General features: G+C 39.8%; 3 protein-coding genes across 3 annotated transcripts in view; all 3 read right to left on the bottom strand.

The window, feature by feature from the left end:
* The window catches only part of slit1a (slit homolog 1a (Drosophila)), a 79,817-nt gene extending 78,794 nt beyond the window's left edge, over positions 1-1,023 (bottom strand). Inside the window, exon 1 of the mRNA XM_008282420.1 lies at positions 302-1,023. Within this exon, the coding sequence (XP_008280642.1) occupies positions 302-510 (209 nt within the window). The 5' untranslated portion in view covers positions 511-1,023. The remainder of the gene's footprint in view (positions 1-301) is intronic.
* Positions 1,024-4,723: 3,700 nt separating this feature from the next.
* On the bottom strand, positions 4,724-12,126 carry arhgap19 (Rho GTPase activating protein 19). The gene is made up of 11 exons (XM_008282419.1): positions 12,077-12,126; positions 11,505-11,758; positions 10,773-10,853; positions 10,001-10,210; positions 9,668-9,894; positions 9,463-9,549; positions 7,827-7,892; positions 7,188-7,409; positions 7,000-7,095; positions 6,535-6,648; positions 4,724-6,072 (listed from the first exon to the last, which is right to left on the bottom strand). The coding sequence occupies exons 1-11, from the start codon at positions 12,121-12,123 to the stop codon at positions 6,067-6,069; spliced, it is 1,410 nt and encodes a 469-aa protein (XP_008280641.1). The 5' UTR covers positions 12,124-12,126; the 3' UTR covers positions 4,724-6,066.
* Positions 12,127-14,223: 2,097 nt separating this feature from the next.
* On the bottom strand, positions 14,224-21,490 carry LOC103357736 (neuropeptides capa receptor-like). Its single transcript, XM_008282422.1, is given in 8 exon segments — positions 14,224-14,274; positions 14,276-14,517; positions 14,937-15,114; positions 15,196-15,417; positions 15,865-16,070; positions 20,134-20,230; positions 20,417-20,576; positions 21,412-21,490. Coding segments are annotated over 7 exon segments (1,146 nt in total). The 5' UTR covers positions 20,567-20,576; positions 21,412-21,490.
* Between the last annotated feature and the right edge of the window lie 3,883 nt (positions 21,491-25,373).

The following is a 25,373-nucleotide window of genomic DNA, read 5'->3' as shown; positions in this document are numbered from 1 at the left end:
GGAATGCCAGTGAGTGACTGACTGGCTGACTGACACAGTTGCGCACACACACACACACACACACACACAGACTCACACAGCTTTACAGGCAGGGCTATTGTTCTGCTTCAGTCTAAGCAAAGTCATGTGCACTACTACAATATAGAGAGGAAACAGAAGGGAAACAGTGAGAAAAGAAGACAGAGGGACACAGTCAGGAAGTTTCTATCAGAGATACACACCCACACACACTCACCTACACACACACACACACACACACACACACACACACACAGGGAAGTAGAGCAGAGATGGTACTTACAGTCTCTCAGTGTTGCGGGGGATATTCCTTGGCATGGTTTTGAGACCCAGTCCATGGCAGTCCACTGTGGTGCCGCTGCAGGTACACAGGGCAGGGCAGGCACTGGCATCACCCATGATCAGGGCAGAGAGCATCACCACCCACATCCAGAGCGGCTGCCCGGCCAGCCTGCCCATGCCTGCCTCAAAACAGCTACCTCTAATGGGCATATTCACCACCACGGCAGCCTTGCTCTTTCTTGAAACAAAACCCCTTACTTTTCACTCTGTCCACCTTTTTCTTTTCTTTTTTTTTTTCTGTCCCTGCTTCCAAGAGTCCTGCTACACCTCACAACTCCGCTAGAATAATTCTAAATATGTGGTGAATATAAATAGAATAAAAGGGAAAAGAGAGAGAGAGAGAGAGAGAAAAAAAAAAACTATAACAAATGCTAATATTTTCCTCTCAGCTGTGAAGCCACACAAATCCTTTTTTTTTTGTGTTCTTCTAGAATTCTTTTGATGTAGGTTTGATATCCACCACAGTTTGCAGATGTGAAAAAATAAAAAATAAAAAGAAGAAGAAGAAGCTGCTTTCTTTCTCTTATGTTCTCCTTGCAAACTCTTCCTCCTCTCTTGTCTTTGTGGAGTTGGTGTGCTCTGGTCTGCACACGTCTGCGTCTCTGTCCTCCTCTCACTCAGTCCCGTTCTGCTCTGCTCGCCTGAAGAGAGAGGGAATAGGGAAAGAGCAGAAAGAAAAAAAAGCCAGTCTCTCTCTCTCTCTCTCTCTCTCTCTCTCTCTCTCTCTCTCTTACATACACACACACACACACCAGTCATCCATCACAAGGATCTACAAATAGCAGAGCCCCCGACTCCACCCCTACCCCTCCTCTCCTCCCCCACTCCTCTCCCTCCTCATACAACACTCTCTCCCCCCCCCACCAGAACCCTGCCTGAACTCACTCTCATTCCTGAGATCCCCTTTTCATTCCCTTGACTCTATTCACAATACAAATCTACTCCAAGTATCTTTCTTTTTCAATTGTTTTTTTTTTTTTTTTGCTCACTCCACTCCCTTCTCTCTCTCAGGTTTGCCTCCAGGCGAACCCCCAGAGAGAGACCTAACCTGCATGACACTGCATAACCTCCCGCCCGAAGGGAGAGGCTGTGGGGAGACCGGGCTGTGTGAGTGTGTGTGTGTCTGCGAACGTCTACATGTAACGAAGGAGAAACCACCGGGGAAGAGAGGAATCAACACCTCGGTCCAGGGAGGCGAAAAGCCGGAATAAATAATCAGTAAATGTGGGTCTCAACATGTACATCAAGGGTGGCCACACAGACAGTAGCTGCAGCAGGGAGCTGGGGTGAAAAAAAGGCACACACACACACACACATACATTCATTTTTGCCTCTGCAGATCATGAATCTGTTGGGGAGGTAGACCACCGCCATAAAAAGTAAGTCAACACTATATTTTAAGCATAGCCTTACATATGCAAGCGACAAGACAAAGAGCGACACTCACAATCATACCTGCTCTGTTATTTGGATTTATGAGAGCAACTGGCACACGATCCCTCTCCTAACGCCAGGACCATGCATTCCCCAAAGTGGACTCAAGGCATAAAGACATAAACTGGACCGTGCCGAGAAGGGAAAATTGAATGATAAGCAGCATCTGCAGGCCATTATTTACTTTAAAAGAATTCTTAATAAATATTATTTTGCAAAGGCTGACATTTAGTTAAAACAGTGTATATATTAGAGTCTGCCCGCTGCTGACAGTGTAATTGTAGCTTTCAGGAAACATTTCCAAAAGCATATTGATTTGCACTTCATGGAATTGCAAATCAGTATTCTGGATGTGGGTACGAAATGGAGCTCTCATTTTTATGAGTTCGGGCCAGAGTGCATTGATCACAGTTATCCGCACAATAAAACAAATGGCGACACCTTAAAATAAGGTGCATAACAGTGTGACAATATACCAAGGAAGGAAAAAACTTTATACCGTATGACTCTGCATACATCTGCCTAATGAAGTCCTCTTGATTGACGCTGAATCAGCCGATAAAAACACAATAACTACTGCTTAGGCCGCGATACTTTTGTATGTTAATACTTGTTGCAAGTTTATGTTTTCTCATGCAAGGTTGTAATTTGTTAGTTTGGTGGGGTGATGCTTGACTTGAAGGCACTAAAAATGGCAACCAAGGAAGTTGTTTAGTGCCATGTAGCACGCGATTCAGCATTAATCAAGAATGACTCATAAAGAGCCTATTTCATGAATGTTTTTGTGTCTGTCTCTAGTTTTCTCAAAGTTTCTGTACAACTTGCTAAATAATTTTTCTTTTAGTCACAGTCTGCTACTGCTATTCCACCGTTCCTAATTTGCTCCTTGATTATCGCTTAGTGGCAGTTCTTTAATACTCAAAGTAACTAAACCTTGGGTAAAGTGCAACAGAGCTATCCTCAGCCGTGCCGACGTTCAGCTCAAGCCACTTGGTTTCTAGTCTAATTCTACAGAGGGCTTTTCAGTGGGGTGGATCCCTCCCAGCATTAACATCAGCAAATCACACAGACCTATAAGAACCCCATTCACTGTAACTGACAAAGGCACAAAAAGAGAGAGAAAGAAAGAAGAAACAGGCAGAATAAAGTAAGCAGAAATGTTTGAGTTTGTGTGCCTCTGTCTGCTTTGTTGCTTGACCAGCTTGGAACATGTACATATGCATATATGTGCACATGCAGGTGTACACACACAATATATACCTCAGAAAAAAAAGAGCTCCATCTGTCCCAGTAAAAATGTCAGCGCAGTGTAGATCTTCCCCCTATGAATGGCTAATTAAAGAGGAGACAGTGGTGTTTAGTGGTAATGGGGGGTGGTGGTAACATCCCTCCGCTCTCACAGAGTCGTGATAGGAATGCACACAAATACACAACAGGAATTATTCTGCTGCTCTCAAAGCCGTGGGAGGACATGGCAGCAATTACAATTGTCTGGCAGAGGAGAGTTTGCAAAACATAAGACCTCAGCAGCAATTGACTCAAATAAGGAACTGCAATTAATGTGGAATAGTTTCCCGTTTAAAAATTCACAGTACTCTTGAAGCCCGTGGAGTTTAATAAATATTTTCCTACAGCTCGTTCCCAAGTTGGAGTAAAAAAAAAAAAAATCATCAAGACGAAGCTGGCAGCTGCTCCTGGCTGAATAGAGGAATGAGTCTCTTAGCTCCTGTGCACTTGACTCAAAAAACTGAAATGTGCTTGATAATGAAATAGCAAGAAACCAAATTTAGCATCCAGAAAATTTCCAAAGCATGCTTCGAGCCCGACTTATTTCGTATTTCACTTTCATAGAGTTACGCCTCAGAAAAAAAACTGTCCAAAAGATTGTGGAAAAAATCCAACACCGAGCCAGAGTTTACAAAAGTGTTCTAACTTTGTGTTTTCCTTTTAACGCAAATTATCTGGTACTGGTATTTTATATGGACGGAATTAGCTCCCTCTGAAAGGAATTTTAGTGCATACATTTAAAGCAAAATCACATCCACTCACAAACCCACAAACATATAGGTTTGTGGGTTTGTGTGCCCGGCAGATAATGCGAAGTTGATTACAGTATGACTGACTCATTTTACAGTCATCATGCTCATTCTGGAGTAGGATTACTAAATAAAACCCCTCTGTTTTAGCTGTAAAACAATACTCTTCCTATCATGGAAGCTGTCTGTTGTGTATTTACGGAACATGAGAAAAAGCAGACCCATTCTCACAGATGTTTACAACATATACTTACAATACCAAGCATGCATTGACATGGACACCATAATGACACACTGAGACATTCCTGCTATTGTGGAAAGCCGTCCTCACTCTTACTATCCACCCTCTCACCCTCCAACTCCATAAAATGTTCAGTTTGTGCAAAACGTTCATAGAAAACACCATTTCCCCACCACCCTGGCAGTTCAATTTCCCTTTAGGAGCTTCCTGGGTGTTTTGTTTTATTGTAATTGGTCATATTGTGGTCATAAGTGCAAAATTTGGTTAATTTTATTTTGCATTTTAATTACAGCAATGGACAAAACTTGCACTCACTGTTTTTCATATAGCTTCTATTTACAGTGTCTAATATATTTGAGGAATGATTTTCTTACTAGATTAAACAATGTGCAATTTAAATAGGGCAACATAGGAGAAGTTAATAAGCAGATTTTTCACACGCTGACAAGTCCTAAACAATTGTCTCTAATTGGATTGGCTCAAATGAGAATATGCTGTCATCATACATTCTATGGCTGTACCAAAGGTTCTGTATGTAGCTCAGATTATTTTCAACTAAAGAGCATCACCTTGTGGCTGCAAATGAAACAGCGCCACATAGCTTCAGACACTTGGACATTTCTAATTATAAAAAAGCAAAACAACCGTGGCATGCAGCTTGATGTCTTTTAATTACAGTGAGTTGCATAGCTTCACAGTAGCGCCAATATAATCTGTTCACATGGTCAGTGAAGGAAACCATATAGCAATTAGTCACATTACAGGTAAATTGTAACAGCTTTGCGGTGTGTTACTGAAAGAGTAAGACAACAAGGTGGTTTAAAAAGTGGCATTGGCTAAAACTCTCCCATAAAACACTTGGAGTAACAGTCACAACAGAAGTCAAAAAGATTCATCTTTGTTTGCATTCAGCCACCTATTAAAAGCTGATTTTAAAAACATATGTATAAAAAAAACCAATAAAATTTTGCACAATAACTGTAAAGATAAAAGCACATCTAAAGCTATTAAATTGTGTACATACGTTGCAAAAGAGTTCAAACTTAGCCTGAGAAAAACTATAGGAATCTAAGAAAATCACAATATAGTTTAAAGAAGCAGTAGTTTAAAGTATCACAGTGTTGACACCCAATATCTGCACTGAAGTGGAAACAAAGACAAAAATATGCATACAATGTAAACAAGTTTTGGTCTTTTACTCGTCTCTCTCTGCCTCTGTTCTTCACTTTCTTAGTATTTACTGACATGAGTCAATTCTTTCAAAACATTTCAGCATATTCGGGAAGGACAAATAATTATGGTAAATAAAGCTTCAATTATACAGTAACTTAAGATATATTCACTTTAAGGCACATCTCTGAATTCCTCATTTTGGTCGACATTGAGCAATCTAAACTTACTAAAGCTTACACGCAAATTTAATATTTAAATAGAAAAACCTGCATATCACACTTTGTCACTACATCGGATGCGCTAGATTCAGGGCTTGAAGACCATTAAAACATCCAGAAGACAAGTGAAAAATAAATACGATAAGCTTTGCAAATTAAATAAATGCATTTCAATCAGTAATAAAGCTAAATACCCCAACATTCACTGATGCAAATGCATGCCTCTTGCATAGTAAAGAGCTCCATCAGTGAACAAGAAATAAAGAGGGAGCTCTTGAAAAATAGGGAAGAAAATTGTCCAATTGAAATAAGGTGAAATGAAGTATGTCCACACGCTAACTGTTGTCTATTAACTCCATTTATGTCCCTTATCTTTAGAAAAATGCACTATACTTGATTGATTTGGTTGTCTGACTAACTTGTGTCTTAAACTTTGAGATAAAAAGCCTAGAAGACAAAATTAACAAACACATTTTTAACATTGTGTCAACGAAACTAAACAAAACTGTACAGTGCAATACGCTTGAAGTCTCACGATGGTCCTTTTACATAAAAGTCATACTGCTGTTTCCCAGTTGTGTGGAGCATGTTCTTTTAAAGACAATTATTCCTGGAAGAGAAGAGGAAAGCGAGAGGGAGAAAAAAAAGATTAGGCAATGTTCAATCACTTCAGCCGAGCACAGGCTTCAGGCATCATTAGCAATGTAAGCATTGTGAAGCCAGACTTGCCTGTGGTGAACCACAGACAGATGGCTGAGGTGGCAGAAAGTATGGCATTTTTTTTTGCTTTTGGTTTAATAAAAGAATCAATGTACATATACATCATCATCATCAGAGAACATTTTAGACAACTTTTTAAAGTTTAAGTTAAATTCCAAGTTCATCTCCTGTCATACCAGGAGCACCCAAAGCAACAATCCATCGTCCTGACAGTGTTGTAGTTTACAGGAACACTGCAGTAGGTGATGTGTTCCACGAGTAAACATTGGATTGCTCTTATGTAACACAAAGTACAGACTGTCACTCAGAGACTTGGTTCATATAATAGGCTTTGTAATGTAACAACACTCACAGCTCCACAGGTGGTGCCTTCTCTTCCCTGTCCATCATTTGAACAGCTGGGTGGAGGATTCTGAAGTCTGCTGTTTTCTTTCTCCGTTAATATTTGGCTTCCCAGCACCTTCCTCTGTTGTATAAACAAAAAGTCATCACTGGGAGAAGGATATGATTTTAGAAGTATGGGCTGTATTAAAGATAACCTGGAAATGTCTTACAGTAGACAACATATCGACTTCCTTTTTAGATATTTTCATGAATATTCATTATATGTATTTGAATATTTCCATTCATTGCTTACATGGGCTTCAAGTGTTAAAGTTCTACTAATCAAATGAGGGGTTTATAGCACCAGTAATATAGGAGCTATACAGGATATCATGCTGTACATCACGTCATTTGTGATGCATGAAAAAAATTTGCCACACATCAAAGGAAAGTGGTTCGAAGGGCTACCGACATTCACAGCGTATCAACAAACCTTGATAATTCCACCCAAGGAGCGCGAACGCCAGTGTTTCCTGCTAAATGGTGTCCGAGAGTCAGCCGAAGGTGTCAGCGCAGGCTGCTTTTCAAACTACACACAAAAACACATCACATAATGAGTGCTGGTCATACTAGTAGTTCATCTGTATTTTCTTTTTCCTCAGAATGGGTGCACCAAGCTACCTGTTTGATGAGTTTCTTTTTTTTGGCAGACTCCGGCATGTTGTTGACCTGCTGGTACAGCTCTCTGAGGGCAGATTCAGTATAACTCTGAGTGTCAGACGAACTGCTGGTGCAGGTGCTGCTCGCCTCACTTGTGATTGTTCTCATGGAGGGAGAAGGGGAAGCAGCTGTCGCAGCAGCTATAGGTTCATCTTTGATCCCAGAATAGAGACTCAAGTCATCCTAGAAAGTTAAACACATATTTAATGGCATATTTTAAATTTTGTTATCTAACTAAAACGACACAATGCTATTCACGAGATGTGGCTACAATAAAAATGCCTACAGGTGAGTGACACAGTGCACAAACATGGCAACAACAAATAGCTTTAAAATCTGAATTCTTTATCTTCATTATTCAGAAACTTTATTTGAAGTTCCTTAATAATTCTTTTGAATGCCTGGTAGTAGAAACCCGCCTTTTCAGCTTCTTATTTAGACATGAAGAATCTAAAATTAACCAGACACTGAAGATACTGGATTCAAAAGTTAGCAAAGAGTTTATTGTGGGAGCTTTGAAAAACTGCTTCATAGATAAATGTAATATGGGGCTCAAGATGAACTTTGTTAGAAATATAAGACAAAGAACAAAGCACTTACATTTGACTGAAGGGTTTTTGATCCTGTGAAGTATAAGCGAGCATATTCTTTGATATACACGGGTGCCTTCAAGAAAGTAAACGGGTACATTAAATCCTCCGATGAAAAGTGACAGCACAGAATTTATCTTGTGTACCATAAATCAATTTGGCTGGTGAGGCCACTCTCAACATTAAGCATGGTGCTGAAAAACCAATACTTCACTTTGAAGGGGATTTTGTATGTGCAATTTACAGACTGGTAACAAGTTGAAAAGGAAAAACCTGAATACCTGACCCCAAAATTGAGGTGACACAGTGGCTGTGTTATGCTGTGAGGGCCTGTGTACTGGCATAGCTTAGGTACAACTGTTTGCTGAGAGGGAAGAGTCACTGAAAATCAATACAAAGCGGTTCCGAGTTGTATCCTCCGATGAAACATTTCTGACAATGCCAGCACCCGAAAGGCACAAGGGGTCACTGAATGGTCGTTCGGACCTTCACAAGTACCAGACCAAAACCCATTTAAACACCTGAAGGAGATTTTGGACCGAGGTCTTTGGCAGTGCATCTACCACTAAATGAGGGACTCTCTATTGTCAGAATGGTGACCCATCCATCCAGCAGATTTTCAGAAACTTGGATAATCAATGCCAAGGAGTATTGAAACTGTCCTGGCAGCACGTGGTCATCCAACACCTTACTAAGGCACGACGCAGGTTTTTCCTTCAATTTGTCGCCCATCTGTTGCAGTTAAAAGATTACTGTACATGAATGAAAACAAAAATACAGTCAGGCTGCATGTATCCAGATAGCTTTCGGGTCTTTAGACTCTGTGCTTAAGTGCTACAAAGTGCTACATTAATGTGACAGGTGTAAGCTTTGAGTATATATTGTAGTATTCAAAGTAGAGTATTAAAATAACTGTATGTGAGATATAATAATGAGATTTTTTTTAAAAAATCAAGGATACTGAAAAAAATGAAAACAAAAAACGGCATGTTACCCAAAGCACACCACCTCATCTAACACAATGGCAGGTCTGTTATGACTTAGGTGTGCATGGTTACCAAAGAAACTGGCACAATGGCCACAATGATGATCTCACTGCTGACTGAAACAATGAGATGAATGCAGAGGCATATAGGAGCATTTTGCATGCACACATTCAGCCACATCCATCGAAACGGATTTCTTTCTGAACTGCTATAGACCTACTCAAATCAAACTTACGAACTGGCACTTTCATTTATTTCCAGTTGTATATTTCCAACTGAATGTACAGAAGCTAAGAGCCCGAAGAACTGAGAGCACAGCTGTACCAGTACGAATGTCTGGCCTGCACGTCAGTCATTGAGCCCCAAAAGGCTGCAGACTGATAGACATTTAAATAGGCTTTATTTCTTTTTCTTTCACATGCAAATTGTGTATTCTTTCTCCTGGTAACAACACCACTTGTCATAAAAGGTGCACTCAGTTAAGAGAAAGCTCATTATGAAACAACAAAGGAACAATCGCTTGCTTGACATGACCTTAGACTTCACACCTTACGTTGTTGTTTCTATCAGACAGAGAAAAGCAACAATATCTCATAACTCTGAGGAAGCTGCTGCTTTGTATTACGGTTACATGATGAAGCTGACTGTAAAGCTGCTTACCTTGAACAGTTTTTGTGAATGCCTGATGAGAAACGCGACACCATTGTTCAGTTTCTCTAAGTTCCCCTGAAGATCACTTGCCGTCACCTGATATAAAAAAATAAAAGATAAAGCTAAAGAAATTCAAGAATTCAAGAAAACTGCTAAGGTCTACTTAGCTGCAAACACAGTGGTGATGGCAGTAAGATGAACTTGAGGTCCTTACATTTTTGGGCCAGATGATGTGTGGAGCAAACATTGTGGCTAAATTGATAGCAGACATCTTGTTGACGTGCTGATTGCGGGCAGTGTGGTACAGTAAGTCCAGCAGCAGCTTCAACAAACTGCGGTTGGCCGGTGGAAGCAGCATAAAAAGCAGCTGGAATGCCTCAATCTGTCGTTCCTTATCTGGCACATTTGTTTTATCCCCTTTATCATCGAAGCGAGCCAACTCTGGACACAACAGATACGAAAATTATCACAAAAGGGCACGGTTATCTTCTTTTCTTGATAATACATTGAAGGCATGATAAGAATCTGTGTATGAGTCAGCCAGCACCTCTAATCTTCAGGTGAGCACGATAGTGTCTGTGCGTGAGCAGAGGCTCTGGCAGCTCTCCCAGGTAGGCTTTGAGCAATGTCGCCGCATCATTGGGGTGGAAGTCGCCTGTCTCTAGATCTATCTCTGCTCCAGTGTTCAGCATCTCCCTTAGGGCTGCCTGCCTTAAGCTGTGGCCTGGCACACGAAACAACCCCTCTACGTGAAGGTCTGAGAGGTGGGAGAGAAAGATGGAGAGCGACAGCCAAAGAGGAAGGGGGAAAAGGGGATGTGGTGTGTAGGCGGGTAGACACAGAGTGAAGAAGACACAGGGAGGCAAAGACTCAGAAGTGAAGAGAGAGATGGAGTGAATGAAATGGAAGGAGGGAGATGGCAGGAGCAAAGTGCTTTCAGATAAATTATTGACTTAAGCATTTGCTCCCAGTGTCCACTTTCAGTGAATGACATCATTGCTTTCTAGAAATAAACCATGACCTCATACTAATTCATTGCTCTCCAACAAAGTTAAAGAACAAGTAGTAAGCATGCCCTAATGCGTGACAAATCTAATTCTTACAAAACTGAAGGACATGGGCTGATTGAAGTATGGCAAGACATCATTAAATCAAGTGCCGAACAGCTTCTGTCTGACAAAAATACTACTATGGTTAAGGATTTGTTTTTTCTGCAGTTCCCTTATGCAAATATACGTAGTCATAAAATCACAAACTGTTCCGAATGAAAGTGCCTTTCACATGTCAGAGAATATGCAGGCATATGAGCCAATACTCACTTTTGCTCAGGTATTCAATGAGCTGGTAGATCTGTGCTATTCCTTCTTCGGTTAACGGGGCACCAAAAACTACTCCTTTGTCTGAAAGGTATCAAATGGCACAGAAAGACTGACATTAAACTTGGTGTGAACAGTTTGATTTTCTTCCCATTAAATTCTGAAATATTATGCAACACCTCTTGCACGATATAAAACAACTGAAGGCCACATTACCCAGGCAACAAGACAGTCTGGAGATAAAAACTAAAATAGGTAGTGTAGAAATTGTTTATGTGGAGACTGAATCTAACATTACTGCAATAATCTAATAATTGGTTAGATGTGAGAATATGATGCTACTCTAAATATCACATATTTAGTCTAAATATCTTTTTAGACTGTCGGTCAGTCAGAGTGGGCAAACAGATGGTGTCAAGTTTGGCTTCTGGAAACTGTAATTGGCAGTTTATTTATTTTCTGTGATTTCACAGACTATGATTAGGCTCAATTTTATGTTGATTAACAACCTAATCATTTTATCCCTAGTGGAGATATATGCATTTCAAGTCTGCCACTCTTAATTACTGAAGAATTATAAAATCTCTGCAGAGAAACGAAAACTTTTCCATGTTAGTTCTCTCTGACTTATGCAAAATAAGTAAAATAATTAGACACATAACTTTTTTTTTTATTTAGAAAACTGTTTCAGAAACTATTAACACTTGTGCACAGTATTGGTTCTGTTAGTCTGACCTTTCCGTTTGAGAAAGTTGAAGGACCGCAGGAAGCTACTGGAGGATGGTATTCTCGGCTCCGACTCTCCCGTGAGCTGGGCAAACTCATCCCCAGGAAGATCTATGAGTCGAGTGATATTGCTCAGTATCAGATCCGCGAAGGCCTGTGGATGTTCGTGTCTCAACCTCTCCACAAAGAAGTCCGGGTTGAAGATCACAGGCTGGGTTGTGTTTGGCTTTTCCTGACTGATAAACACACTGCATTTTGTCCACCTGTTGGAGAAAAACACAAACACAGCGAGCTGGGTCTCACCTTAAAACTCAGTAAATCGTCGAAATGATGCCTACATTTTAACAGCTTAATCAGCAGAGCTGGTATGTAGCACAAATATCAGATAAACGATCAGCAACGGTGGCGTAAACTGTTGCTAGGTTAACTTAGCTGCGTTGGCTAGCGCTAAAAACTATGATAGCAATGCTGTATAGCGAAAAACAGATATTTTATCAACACTCATTATTTCAGAAGCGTAAAATTTGTAGTGTGACGTTGAAGCCTTTAAGTTGACGGCATAACAAACGAAAAGTCGGTACCTTCTGTCCAATTTGTGAAAGTTTTGGGGATCCTTTTCAGTCGCCATCTTCGTTTTGAATCTTCCGCTGTTTCGTCTTTAGTCCCGCCCACTGGGCTGTGATTGGCCAAAATATACATACGTCACGATCATTCAATCGTGTTTACTTTGTGCACCAGCTGCCTCAAACAGGCTCAATATGTATTACAGCTGCTAGTATGGGTAAAATATTGTATAACCATTTAGGACATTTAAAGTATGCGTTTACACATAATGAATAGGTATGTAGAAAAAATATCTAATTATATGTGGTAAAATGTAATGACGATACATAATAATTAGGTTAAAAGAAATCATCATGTGGCAAAAGAAAAGGTTCAGAACCCTGTGGCTGTGCAAGTGAAATGTCAAAGAAAGCTTTAATATGATTGTTTTGTGATCTCTGCTGCATCACTCAGCCAGCTTGGAAAGCAACATACAAGGCTGCAAAAATACACACAACAGAGACCTTATGAATTTTGATGTAAACATGAAACACATTTCCTGACATGAGGGCAGATTGAAGTGGTCATCACACAGTGATGAGCCTGTTATGCATGCTGGGCAGTGTGAAAAGGTGTTTTTAGGTTAACACACTACATGGTTTTATCAGCTTTTTGTGTTCACTATAAAGTGTATAAGTTGACTGAAGATCGCAGTCTCTGCTTAGAATCAGAATCAGAACTTTATTGTTGCACATGTCACAAGTACAGAGCAACTCTTGCTCTATTATTTTCAAGTGTGTTGGAATAATTTAGAACAATTCAGTGGATGTAGTTTGTATTTTTTTTTCTGGCAACAAGCTATGACATCATAGACTGTCTTCTCGTTGTTTTTCTCAGTTGCAGTATAATCATCCCATATGCAAAACAGCAAAAGCATTTCCTCAAAACGGGTTATAAAACAGCACCACACAATGGGTTACCTTCCAAACCTCATTCATATATTCTTTCAGTATTTTTTCTTGAGGTGTATTGTTGACAGGCAGTTTGTTAATGGACCATGTCCACGCAATACACAAAGAAAAAAAAGACAAGAGTGCCTGATAGCACTGTGTGGGACAAAGGGGGAAAAAGTTACATCAGACATTCCAACAGATTCTTTTTGTACTGCAATACATCTGCCCGTTATCTTGATATATTTAGAATGTGTTAATGGGTTGTTCTCAGTCAAGTCATCCTGCTGTTATGACAACACACAGAATACTTTTTCTACTGCACTCGTACTTACAGCAGTCTGCTCCACTCCTGCCCAAATCAAGGTATTTGGCAAAACTAAACAAATATTTACAAAGATGTGAAATATAGGTCTGAAACATCCTATCTGCCATGAAATTTAAAGACAAAATTACAAATTTAAAAAAAAATGTATGTGTAGTTACTTTTGCTAAGCACAGTCTTTGAAAGGTGAATCAAATATAATATAAACACATAATTGTGATCATCACTGTCAACAAGCAATATGTATAAAGCTAATTCAGGGTGCCAGACTTTTTTAATCTGAACATGTTGTCCATCCTCCTCCAAACTGAAAAATGAATGGGTATGTCACAGTATGATATGAGCAATACATCTAAATAATAATCTTGAACAACAAATATTTCAAACAGTATATTAATAACATAGTAACACACATCTTATCCGGTGACTTCTCTGGAAACTTTGAAAATGCAGTATCACACTTAATGTAAACTCCCCCCCCCCCAAAACATTCACATCTGTCACAATAATGTAACCTCAACAGCACTTACTGTACAAAAATTACTTGTAGCTGGACAAAAAAGCCTTTCAAAGAACAGAATAATCACATAACAGTACATTATAGACAAAGTCCACACATTTTCTACATAGATTACACATCTTAACAAAACTTGAAAAAAAAACAAACTTGCTTTCACTCTCTTCTTGACAGCAGACTGAGAAAAAAAACATGGCCATGAACAGAAAAGCATGAAAGGAGGTGGTCGGTAATGGCATAAAAATTCAGTTTGCTTGCTGTGGCAGCTCATGTTGATAGGGGCTTTCATTGCTCTCCTCCATCTCTCTGATCAGACTTGTTAGTGACTTTCTTTTTGTCCATCTTTTTTCCATAGAATTTTCCATTGATGCTTATTCCAACTGGGGTGCGTGATTATTTCCTAGAGCCTCTCTGCCTCAGCCAAGACATGCTGCCATACTTCCTAGTAGCAGTGAGGTTTGAGCCTACCTAGAGTTCTCCAGCATGCCCTACGAAATGTGTGGGAAGAAATACAGAACAACAGAGGATCTAGAGCACCGTTGATGTACCACAGCGGAAGCGACAAATACGACTTCAGGATTGTGTAGACGGAAAGGACTGTGTCAGACCACACAACCACGTACACCTGCATCAGCGATGAGGCAATGTCTGGAAAGTTGCAAACAAAAAAAGCCACCACGACTGCGCCTGAAAAACAAAACAGAAAAGATATTGATAGCTCAAAATGGCTAAATAGTGTGTTAATGCAATTCACTTGTATCTTTGGACTACACAAGGCATTTGAGGTACAGTGCGGGGATTTGCTGACTTCAACAGCAACCACAATAAGTCAACTTATCTGATTCACCAGCAAAAGTAGACCAAAGCTTTGCACCCAGTGTCCGTCCACTCATTTTCTATGCCTATTTTACTCTTTTACCAATATAATGACAGCTCCTAAGTAAAGACTCTGCAGATTCCACATAGTAGTTACACAGATTCCAACATCATATCCTTTGACATGAAGTATTACACTTTATGGAGTGACTGGGCACGTAAACTGTCACAAGATTTAAAGTACCACAACTCGAGATATAAATTATGTTTTAAAAGTTTTGATGACGCACCCATGAGTTTTAGCGCTCTCTTTTCATTTAGAAGTAGCTTTCCATTCTGATGGCACTGAATATCTCGCCTTCCTTCTGGATGCGGTCGCATGAGGCCCATGTTTCTCCTTTGACGACCATTCCTCCTCAGGTAAAGCAGGATGAGCATATAGAGAGTAAAGATGGAGACCAGTGGGACCTGTAGTTGGAGAGGCACGTTGAGTGTCCATGTCTAATGCAGAAGAGCATACAGAGTTTGTCAAACAGCATTTTATCTCACCAGAAAGAAGAATCCCGCTCTCAGGAGTAAGGCTCCTTTGTAGATGTGTGCAGGATCAGGCTCAGTCATTTCACACATGGTGGAGACCTGGAAGGCGTCTTTTTGAGTGGTGGCCGTGTAGTCCAGGATGCAGGCACGTGCCTGGTCATAGACCAGAGCAAAAGGCACAGCTGAGACCAGAGAAATGATCCATACTGAAAGAAGGCATGGCAGTCGAGACTTCTTTTGGAAAGAAAGTAGAGAGAATAGAAAAGGGAATTTGTTGGTCTTGTTCACAAAAACTGCATTATTTTCTTCAATTTCCATTTCTACCAGCTGTGCGTGATTGGCCACTTGAATCATTCTGGCATAGAACTATAAAGCAAGCTAAAAATAAAGCCATTGTGTACTTTTTCTCTATATATATTTTGAACATGAAAATGCTCTGCTGTTGAAGACATCACTTTGTAAAAATCACAATCCTTTACAGTTCATTCTGATACAAGTCTACGATTACAAACAGGAAACCTTTGACATGAATTTTGGGGAAGAAACCCAACATAAACATCACAACAAAAAGATGTAATATAAATAACAAGCATTATTACATTCTAAGGAATGGTAACTAGTCTAGTGAGCATATAAACTGTCAAAAGCAAAGAGTACACTTTTGCAGTGCAGGTACTCAACCTTTAGACTAGAGACAGACCACATGGTATGGCATATGGCTGCGTAGCGCTCAGTGGTGAATGTCACGATAACCCAGCTTGTGGTGGCACAGTAAACTTGTCGAATCATAAAGTAGACCTTGCACACTGCTTGGCCAAGACGCCATGGGTAGCTCTCCCAGTAATATCGGTACAAAGTGATGGGGATGGTCAACAGCTGCAGAATGTCTAGAATTGAAACATTTACAGAGAGAAAAAGATGGAAGTCATTTAGTAAATCTGGAATAAGAATGGTTGCTTGAAGTATACGCAGCACACTGTAGTTGCAGTGAGACAGACAATGTTGAATTGAACTAAATCAGCCAAATTAAAATGGTAAAAATTGTGAACAAAAGTTTACATACACTTGTGAAGACCATTATTATCATTGCAGTCTTGAGTTTCCAGTCAGCCCTTTGACTGAATTTTCTATGATGGAATCATTAAAAAAAAATGTGTGTCTTTGTTACAACAACCAATCATGCATTTTCGGTCTTTTGGAAATATGACAAAATCTACAGGGTCAAAAATATACATACAGTAATGCCAGCATTTAGTTAAATGTCCCTTGACCATTTTCACCTTAAAAAGATGTTTTTTTTGTAGCAAACTACAAGCTTCTGGATGGATCTTTGACCACTCCTTTGGACAGAATTGGTGCAGTTCAACTAAGTCTGCTGGCTTTTTGACACAGACTTGTTTCTTTAGCACAGTCCACAGGTTCTTGATGGGGTGATCAGAACGTTGGGGAGACCATTATAAAACCTTAGTTCTAGCCTGATTTAGCCACATATTTATCACCTTTGATGTGTGTTTGGGGCCATTGTCTTGTTGGAATACCCATCTGCATCTAAAACCCAACCTACTTGCTGATGATTTTAGGTTTTCCTAAAGAATGTGGAGATAGTCCTCCTTCTTGATTTTTCCATTTACTTGGTGTAAAGCACCAGTTCCACTTGCAACAAAACAGCCGCAAAACACAATACTATCACTGCCACGCTTAATGGTAGTTTTGGTATTCTTGGGGTTAAGGGCCTCCTCCTATCTCCTCCAAACAACTCCAAATAGCTACATTTTTATTTAATGTGACCACAGAACTTTCTTCTAGAAGGTCTTTTTGTTGTCCGTGTGTTTAGCAGCAAACTTCAGTCGAGCATTAAGGTGCTGCCTTTGGAGAAAGGGCTTCCTTCTTGCACAACAGCAAAAAACTTTGACTGAAACCTGTGTTGCAGGAGTTTCTAATTCATTTAAGACCTGCTTAATGGTCATTTTTGGTTAACTCTTGGGCGTTCAGTTCATGCATGGCTGTAGAGTAAAAACTGCTCTCCACTGGAAAAAAGACTCCAATAACTGCAGAAAGCTTGATCCTCCTTAGTGTCCTGAGGAAGTACGGTCCATGCTGGGTGATTTTCACCAACACAGTGGAATTTACAGCCCACTTGACGTTCTCACTGATGTACATTCCCAGGAACTTAAAACTGGAGACCCTCTCCACCTCCTCCTCTCCCGTTTTGAGTGCCAGCTGCTCCTCCTGTTGAAGTCAATGAGGAGCTCCTTTGTCTTTTCGATGTTTAGTCATGGGTTGTTCACTGCACACCATTCTGTTCGTTTGCAGACCTCATCTCTGCAGGCTGTCTCATCACCATTTGAGAGTCCCACCACTGTTGTGTTGTCTGCAAATTTTCTGTATTTGTGGGAGTATACTGTCATATGTATAGAGGAAGTAGAGTGCTGAGGTTCAGTCTCGGGGAGATGAAAGGGCCGAGTCTCACTCTCTGTGGGCAGCTGTTGAAGAAGTCCTTTATCCACAGACACAGTTATTACTGAGACCAAGGTCCTGCGGTTTCCTGACCAGCCTGCTGGGGCCACTAGCATTAAAAACAGAGCTGTAATCTAAAACCAGCATCCTCACATACAGTATATCCACTTCTGCTCCAGGTAAGTCAGCGCAGTCCGGAGGGCGGTGTTTATGGCGTCCTCAGTAGATCTGCTTACCCAATATGCATACTGGTGCTGGTCTAAGGCAGGGGAGAGGAAGGAGTTGATGAAGCACTTTAAAATGATGGGTGCCAGTGCAGCTGCCCTTTAGTCATTCAGGGAGCTGATATTGGTCCGTTTGGGCACTAGGATGATAGTTGCAGTTTTCAGACAGCCCGGAACAGTAACATGCACCTGACAGCACAGTCTTCAGGTTGATATGATTACATTCAATTATGAGAATGTAAGAGGTCGCCAAGAAAATCTGATCAACACAGCTTTCTACAACACCAACACTGATCATTCAAGTTGTTTATGTACGTTTTTGACCTTGCAGAGTTTGACATATTTCCAGAAGACCTGTAATAATTCTAAATGCATTGTTGTTTTTTGTGACAAAGACGCATGTGTTTCAATGATTCCCTCATAGAAAATTAACAGTTATAGGAATCATGGCAATTGAAGACTGCCAAGACATTCATGGTCTGTACAAGTGTATGTAAAGTCGTAGGTAAGTAAACTGTACGTGCTCACATAATGTGTGTTTATATTATTACCTGCAGCGTTTTGTTTTGTCTGACACATGCTTTTAACGTATGCTTAGCCAGCAGTCACTTTCTTTTTATGGTTTGTAATCCTTCCTCTGCACACTGAGTTGTATTTTTGATCTGGAGCATCAGAAACCTATTGAGTCCTGGGGCCTCATTTATCATCAGCATGTACGCACAGACGTGTACGAAATGAGTGCGTACGAACATTCCCATGCCAATCAACTTGTATTTATACTTAGGAATATGCGTAAGTATAAGTACAATTCTGACCATGCGCACGCACATTATATAGCGGTAGAATAGTGAAACTACAAATAGAAAGCATAAAGGGATTTTGACCATCGGCACATTCCAGTGTGAGGTTGGAAATATGCAACATTTCCCAGCCACCACTGAGCAGGATCATGCCAGCCATGTTGGATGCTATAATTCTCCTGGCCCCAGCCTACATCCAGTTCCCTCACAGCCGTCATCAACATGCCCAAATCAAATGGGGACTTCAGGCGATGGCTAGATTCCCAAATATAATTAAAGCCATAGACAGCACCCACATTGCAATCAAAGCAGCTTCACTAAACGAATTTAATTATGTAAATAGACAAGGGTTTCATTCAATCAACGTACAAATAATTTGAGATGCACATTTGTCGCGAGCAGAACACTGCTGTGGGTCTCCAAGCAGGAGTTGTTGAAGATGGCTGGCTTATTGGTAAGTGTTACGAAGTGTGGAAATGTTTTAGCTGGACTTCGTATGGTTATTAAAACATGTGATCTGTAGTGATCAGGGTTATCCACTGGGTGAACGTTCAGTATTAAATCATCCTCCAGTTGCCGCCATTTCTCTTTTACGTGCTGTGATGCATTTTTTGGCACGAGGCTTAACGTCAAACCACTTTTTTTTTTTGTAAATTTTTATTTCTGCTAGCAATCTCTCCTCTAAACCAACAGAAATAACTGCAGTGGTTATCTTGTCCCATGCAGTATTTTTTTTCTTTCGTTGCTTATCCCAACATTTCACGCACTAAACAATAGTTTCTGGTTAGCTTCAACCTCGCTGTAGTACCTCAATTTCGGTTTCTGAAAAGTCTCTCTTTGTCGCCCCCTTTGCCATGATGATGAAAGGCGAGGGGAAAAAAATATTCACTTGTTTTATAAAGAGGTGTGTTGTTACCGTATATAGTCAATCAGAGGCGTTTCTGAAAGCAAATGATCCTGAAAGTGCACGAGCATGGGGGTTAAGAACAAGTGGGATATACCAACGCTGATGACTTAATCATATTTTACCGACTTACCGATAAAAATTATTTTTTGTTCTTGCGTACACTCTAGATTTCATTTGTAAGACAGAATTTAGAAACTTTTCTATGCACTGTTGATAGCTGAGGCCCCTGTACTCTAGCTTTTAGACTTATCCTGCGCATAATGATAATGAAAACTGGCATTTCAATTTTAATTGGATTCACACATATTTCCGTTAAAAATGTCATTTGTCAGTTTGAAAATAAAAATGACTAGAAATTTTAACATCCACCCTAATTTATTACACACATTAAGAGTAAGTGTACACCTTAGACCAAAATATATACACAGCTATATTGACTTTGACTTTTGAACAATATTATTGCAGCTGCAAACAGCAAATACATTTTCACTTTTATTGAAAAATTTCAGTTGAATACTGGCAACTCTGGACCTACATAATATGCAAAGGTAATATTGCTTACCTGATATTACCAGGCTGAGCAGGTAGAAACGAATGGCGCTCACTCTCATATGAGCATCCATGAGGAGGGTCAATATGCTCACACCATTGAATACGACCTGCAGAGCATTTAATGACAGCATTTAGTGGTGTACAATGTCAAATATTGCATTGTGTGCTTTCTGCATGTTGATAACACTACTACTGTGGCTTGGTGCTGCTGCCTTACTTTTTCATTGCATTTACCCTTCTAATAAAATTGACCCATATGTGAAATATGTGTGAAGGAAATTGCAAGTTCATACTCCAAACAAGAAGACGATGCTGTAGAAGATAGTCATAGGGACAGCAATTGTCAGCGGCTCACTTTTGGTGACACTAATGTCGAGCTGTGGCGTCTCACTGGGGCTGACATTACAGCTGAACAGGAATGAAATTTGCTCTGAGATGTTCATGGTGAGTCACCTGTGTGAAAATCAGAAAGTTGTCACAGAGAAATAGTGTCTGAATTCCATGATTGAGTTGGACAATCTGCAGTAAAATAAATAAATTAAAGGGTCTATTAAAAAAAAAAAAGAAAGAAAAAAGAAAAAAGAATAGATTAACAATGGTGTTGGCCATCAGCATTAGCATAATTCATGTCAGATGTCATTGTTTTTAATTATTGACTTTTAAATTGAATGCTGAAATAGCCATTCTTTTCAGAAATGTTTATAGACAACTGATTTCTGGATGATATGATCGGATAGAAGAAAAGAAGAGATAAAACTGCCGTCAGAATAATATTTTTCTTGTGATTTTCTTGTTTTGTCGTCAAATATATTTCTTTAATTTACACTGGACTCACAGACAGAATGTCTAAATACAAAAGTATGCCTTTTCAATAACTAAATCCCTCACTCAGGAGCAGACACATCTATATTAAAGAGAAAAATAAGCTCAACGTTAGAGATTGGTATGTACCCAAACACTGACTGAGATTCATCCATCCTGCACAAACACTTTTACTCAGAAACCTGTTGCTTATTAAGACCAAATTATACCCATATATATCAAGAGAAGTGGGCTAATTAGAGGGCACACAGAGAGCAGTGTAATTATATTAATCTATCAAACACTACATTTCAATTAGGTTGAAAGCCGACAGGTTTCATAACACCTAATTAAAATCTGATATGCACATTCTGTACAAACTGCTAGTACAGCAAGAGATTTTCAATGTCTTTTGTTTTAAACAACAGCAGTGCACTTACAAATAACCTATTGAAAGGTGTATTGGATAAATGATGCGCACACTCACCTTCAAGAGAAAAAAAAGAGCAGAAGCCAGCGAATCTCTCCTTCCCTCAACGAATCTCTTACTCCTTCTGTGACTCTCGCTCACTCGCTGTCTCCCCCTCGCTCCCTCCGTCTCCCTCTCTCCCTATAAGCACACTCTCACTCACAAACAGATGGTCACAACAGAATCTTGAAGGGGTCAGTACATTTGACGTTAAAAATGTGTGAAATTTAATTTCAAATGCATTTTTCGGACATCAACCAAAAAACATCTCAGAAAGCCACAATCATGATTTTACAAGCAGCTGGACGATGGATCAATCAAAATATGGTACTGACCAATTAACGACTCAAGCCACAGCCACTCAGTATACAAAATATAGCCTCAACATTAGCCTTAAAACGTGATCTCACATCAGCTAGAAAAATTCAAAATATCACTTTCCAAACATAGCAAAGAACAGTCCAGTCTCACGTCAAAATGTATGATGTTTTCCTCCTTGGCCACAATGCAAATTGGTAAATGGTTTGCACTTATATAGCACCTTTCTGCCCCAGTGGTGCTCAAAGCTCTTAACAATATTCCAATTTCCCAAACACCCATTCATACACACATTTACACACCAATGGTGACAGAGCTGCTATGCAAGGTGCTCACTTGCCATTAGGAGCAATTCAGGTTCATTGTACCGCCAACCTTGCAATTACCAGACAACCCACTCTGTCATCTGAGCCCCAGCCCCTTTAGTTTTACAATAAAAATTATAAAATTATGAGATGCCTCCTTTTTTTCTTACACCTATCCAAGTAGTTTGTTGCCTAAATCCAAAAAAACCCCCCAAAAAAACACAACTAAAAATCAAACAAAGTCTAAAAATAATGTGAACTGAAGTCTGAAAATAATGTGAAAAAAAGAACCACAAGGTCTCCTGGATGACAGTCATGTGACTCACTCCTCCATATTCAGACTTTGCCATGTCGAATCTCCAAAGAGACAACAACTTGACAGTCACATGACACGGACACAGGCCTATATACGCGCTGAATGGGGCACATATGGCCATTATAAATTTTGATGAGACTGTTTGAAAACATACATGCTACATGAGTAGCATAATTAGTATACTGATGAACCCTTGAACCCTTGATAATATGATGGATGAATAATCTTAGATGGACATAGTCTCCTCTAGAATTTAACGCAGCAATCACAAAAGATGCCAGAGCCTATAGCTTTTTTAAAATTATGATAATGACCTTAAACCTCTCATGGCCACATTATCCTCATTCTTCATTGAATTTTTCAAAAATGCCATTTGGATGTAATAACAAGGTTAAAAAAAAAAAAAAAGAGAGTCTTTAAGGTGTTTTTTTCCGTTGCAGCAGTACATAGTTCATGGAAAGCTTGGTAGACCTCTGCTGATACATAGATTTATTCTAAGATGACTAATCCCACAGTCTGTGTTCCATGATTCAGTCAATTCACCGAGAAGACTCACACTGTGTCCTCACTGAAATTGGGAACAAATTGTTTACCCTCCCACATGATCCAATGTATATAAAACATTTCCCCTTTTTATTGTTTTTCAGCACTGAAATTTAGTCAATTCAATTTGGCTTCATGGACAAACTCTTTAAAGAAAGACTGTTTCATGTCAAAGTGAAAATAGATTTCTACAAAGTAATGTAAATTCATTAAAAATATGAATGTAAAATAAGTGATTGCATAAGCATTCTTATGCAATTATTAGTCTTTCTGCAAAAAACTATCATTCTGCTATAAGGGGGGAAAAAACACTCATTCATTTGTATTTCTTTAAACCAATCAGTCATTGTGGTCATAGTTAAGTGAAGGATGCATCTTATGTGTTCCCTCAAAATAATGGTGGGGTGCATGTTGTGGTGAAACATTTGCATGCAGGGCAATAAGCATTGTAATTAAAAACGGTTAATCGACAGAAGAAAAAAACAACTACCATGGCTGCTTTTTGTACGATCCAAAAATTTGAAAATCCAGTGAGGACACCCGGGATCTTTCTGCGTGGAGTTTGCATGTTCTCCCCGTGCAGTGTGGGTTCTCTCCGGGTTCTCCAGCTTCCTCCCACAAGTCTAAAAACATGTTGAGGTAAATTGGTGATTCTAAATTGTCCATAGGTGTGAATGTGAGTGTGTTTGGTTGTCTGTCTATAAGTGTAGCCCTGTGATAGACTGGTGACTTGTCCACGGTGTCCCCTGCCTTCACCCTAAGTCAGCTGGGATAAGCTCCAGCCCCCCATGACCCTAGTGAGGATTAAGCGGTGTATAGATAATGGATGGATGTATGGACGGATGGACGGATGGACGGATGGACGGACGGACGGACGGACAGATGGATGGATGGATGGTTGCTCCGAGGTTGCTGTTGCTGTTTCTTATAGTGAAGGAAACAGTAACACACAGATAGTAGAGGGAAGGACATAGCCAACTGAAATAAGCTGTGGCTTATACCTGCACTCCACATCCGGTGAGTCAGAATACATGATTAGTGAAATTGAGATCATCTGAGTGCAGTGGATGTGTCTACAGTGAATGTATGTATGTATAGTATAAAGACACTTGTGTTTGTAAGTATAGTCACCAGTGAATCAGTACACCTGGGTACCATGAAGACATAACACTCCAAGCAACTCAATGAAAAGGTTATTAAATACAAGCCATGGAATTTTCCTTGGAGTACAGTTAAATCCATCATTAAGAAATGGGCAAGCCTTCCTCAAAAAATTAGTGACACCAAGACCTATTACTCCTTTGAAAGAGTGACCAGCTTCAGCTTCCACATGGCAAATACTGTGCATACAACAATTGTTCTCAGGTGGTGAGATTCTCTCAAAGCTTTATGGTATAATGGTGAAGAGAAAGCCCCCTTTGAAAAAAGAAGCTCATATTGAATCTCCACCAGGGCTCACCAGAGGGCATGTGGCAGACTCTGAAGTCAACTGGAAGAAGGTCCTTTGGTCTGATAAAATAAAAAAATAAAACTTCAGCTTTTCAGCCATCACAACACCAAACACTGCACATCATCATAAACACATCATCCCCATTGTGAAGCATGGTGGTGGCAGCATCATGATGTGGAGATGCCTCTTAAGAGCAGCAGGCCCCGGGAGGTTTGTAACAGTAGAGGGTAAAATTAATGCAGCAAAGTATAGAGAAAGTGTGGAGGACAACCTGATTCAGTCTGAGGAAACTGTGGCTTGTGAGAAGATTTGTTTTCCAGCAGTGCAATGACTTAAAGTATACAACTAAAACTACACAGCATCGGTTTTATTACAACAAGGTGAATCTTCTTACAAGCTGGATTCTGTTTTTCAGTCGACTACTAATTGGAGAGTTGGAGGTTAAAGTGACTTCACGATGCTGAACCTCTAGTTGAGTGAGAAACACTGTAAAGTACTTTGTAGACCTGCTAAGGTTTGAAGGCACTATATAATTGCAGACCAATTTGAGCATCACAGGAAAGGCTACATCAGGTTAAAAAAAAAAAAATGTAAATGAGCAAAGAAATTCTGAGGAATACAGTGAGCTGGTTCATTATTCATTTGATGTCATTTCCACATAGACAAGTTCCTAGATAGTTTATACAGATGTTTTCCAATGTATGCATGCATCTGATCTTGCATACAGTAGACTACCTTTGTGCAGTGTGTCCCTGCTTTGAGAGAAACCTTAACTCAAAAATGTAACCACAGTCTTTTTATGTTTTAGCTTGTGATGTTTTTATGTCCTCTACAGAGTGGGACTGTGTGAGCAGCCCTATTAAGGAAAGTAATACGTTTAATTTGTTTAACCCTTTCAAAAGCCTGACGGATAATTTGTTAATTTTTTGATTGGCTGCCTAGGAGCAGTAATCAGGCACCCAGCAGAGACTCAAGGAAGTCGCTAATCTCTTTCCAAATGGCAAATTGCTTGTGTAGATCAAACACAATGGCCTAAAAAGTCATAATT

The sequence above is a fragment of the Stegastes partitus genome, unplaced genomic scaffold (assembly GCF_000690725.1).
Source record: "Stegastes partitus isolate 25-593 unplaced genomic scaffold, Stegastes_partitus-1.0.2 Scaffold270, whole genome shotgun sequence".
Lineage (NCBI taxonomy): Eukaryota > Metazoa > Chordata > Actinopteri > Pomacentridae > Stegastes > Stegastes partitus.
Note: the sequence above shows the minus strand (reverse complement) of the source record. Positions and strands in the feature narration are given on the sequence as shown.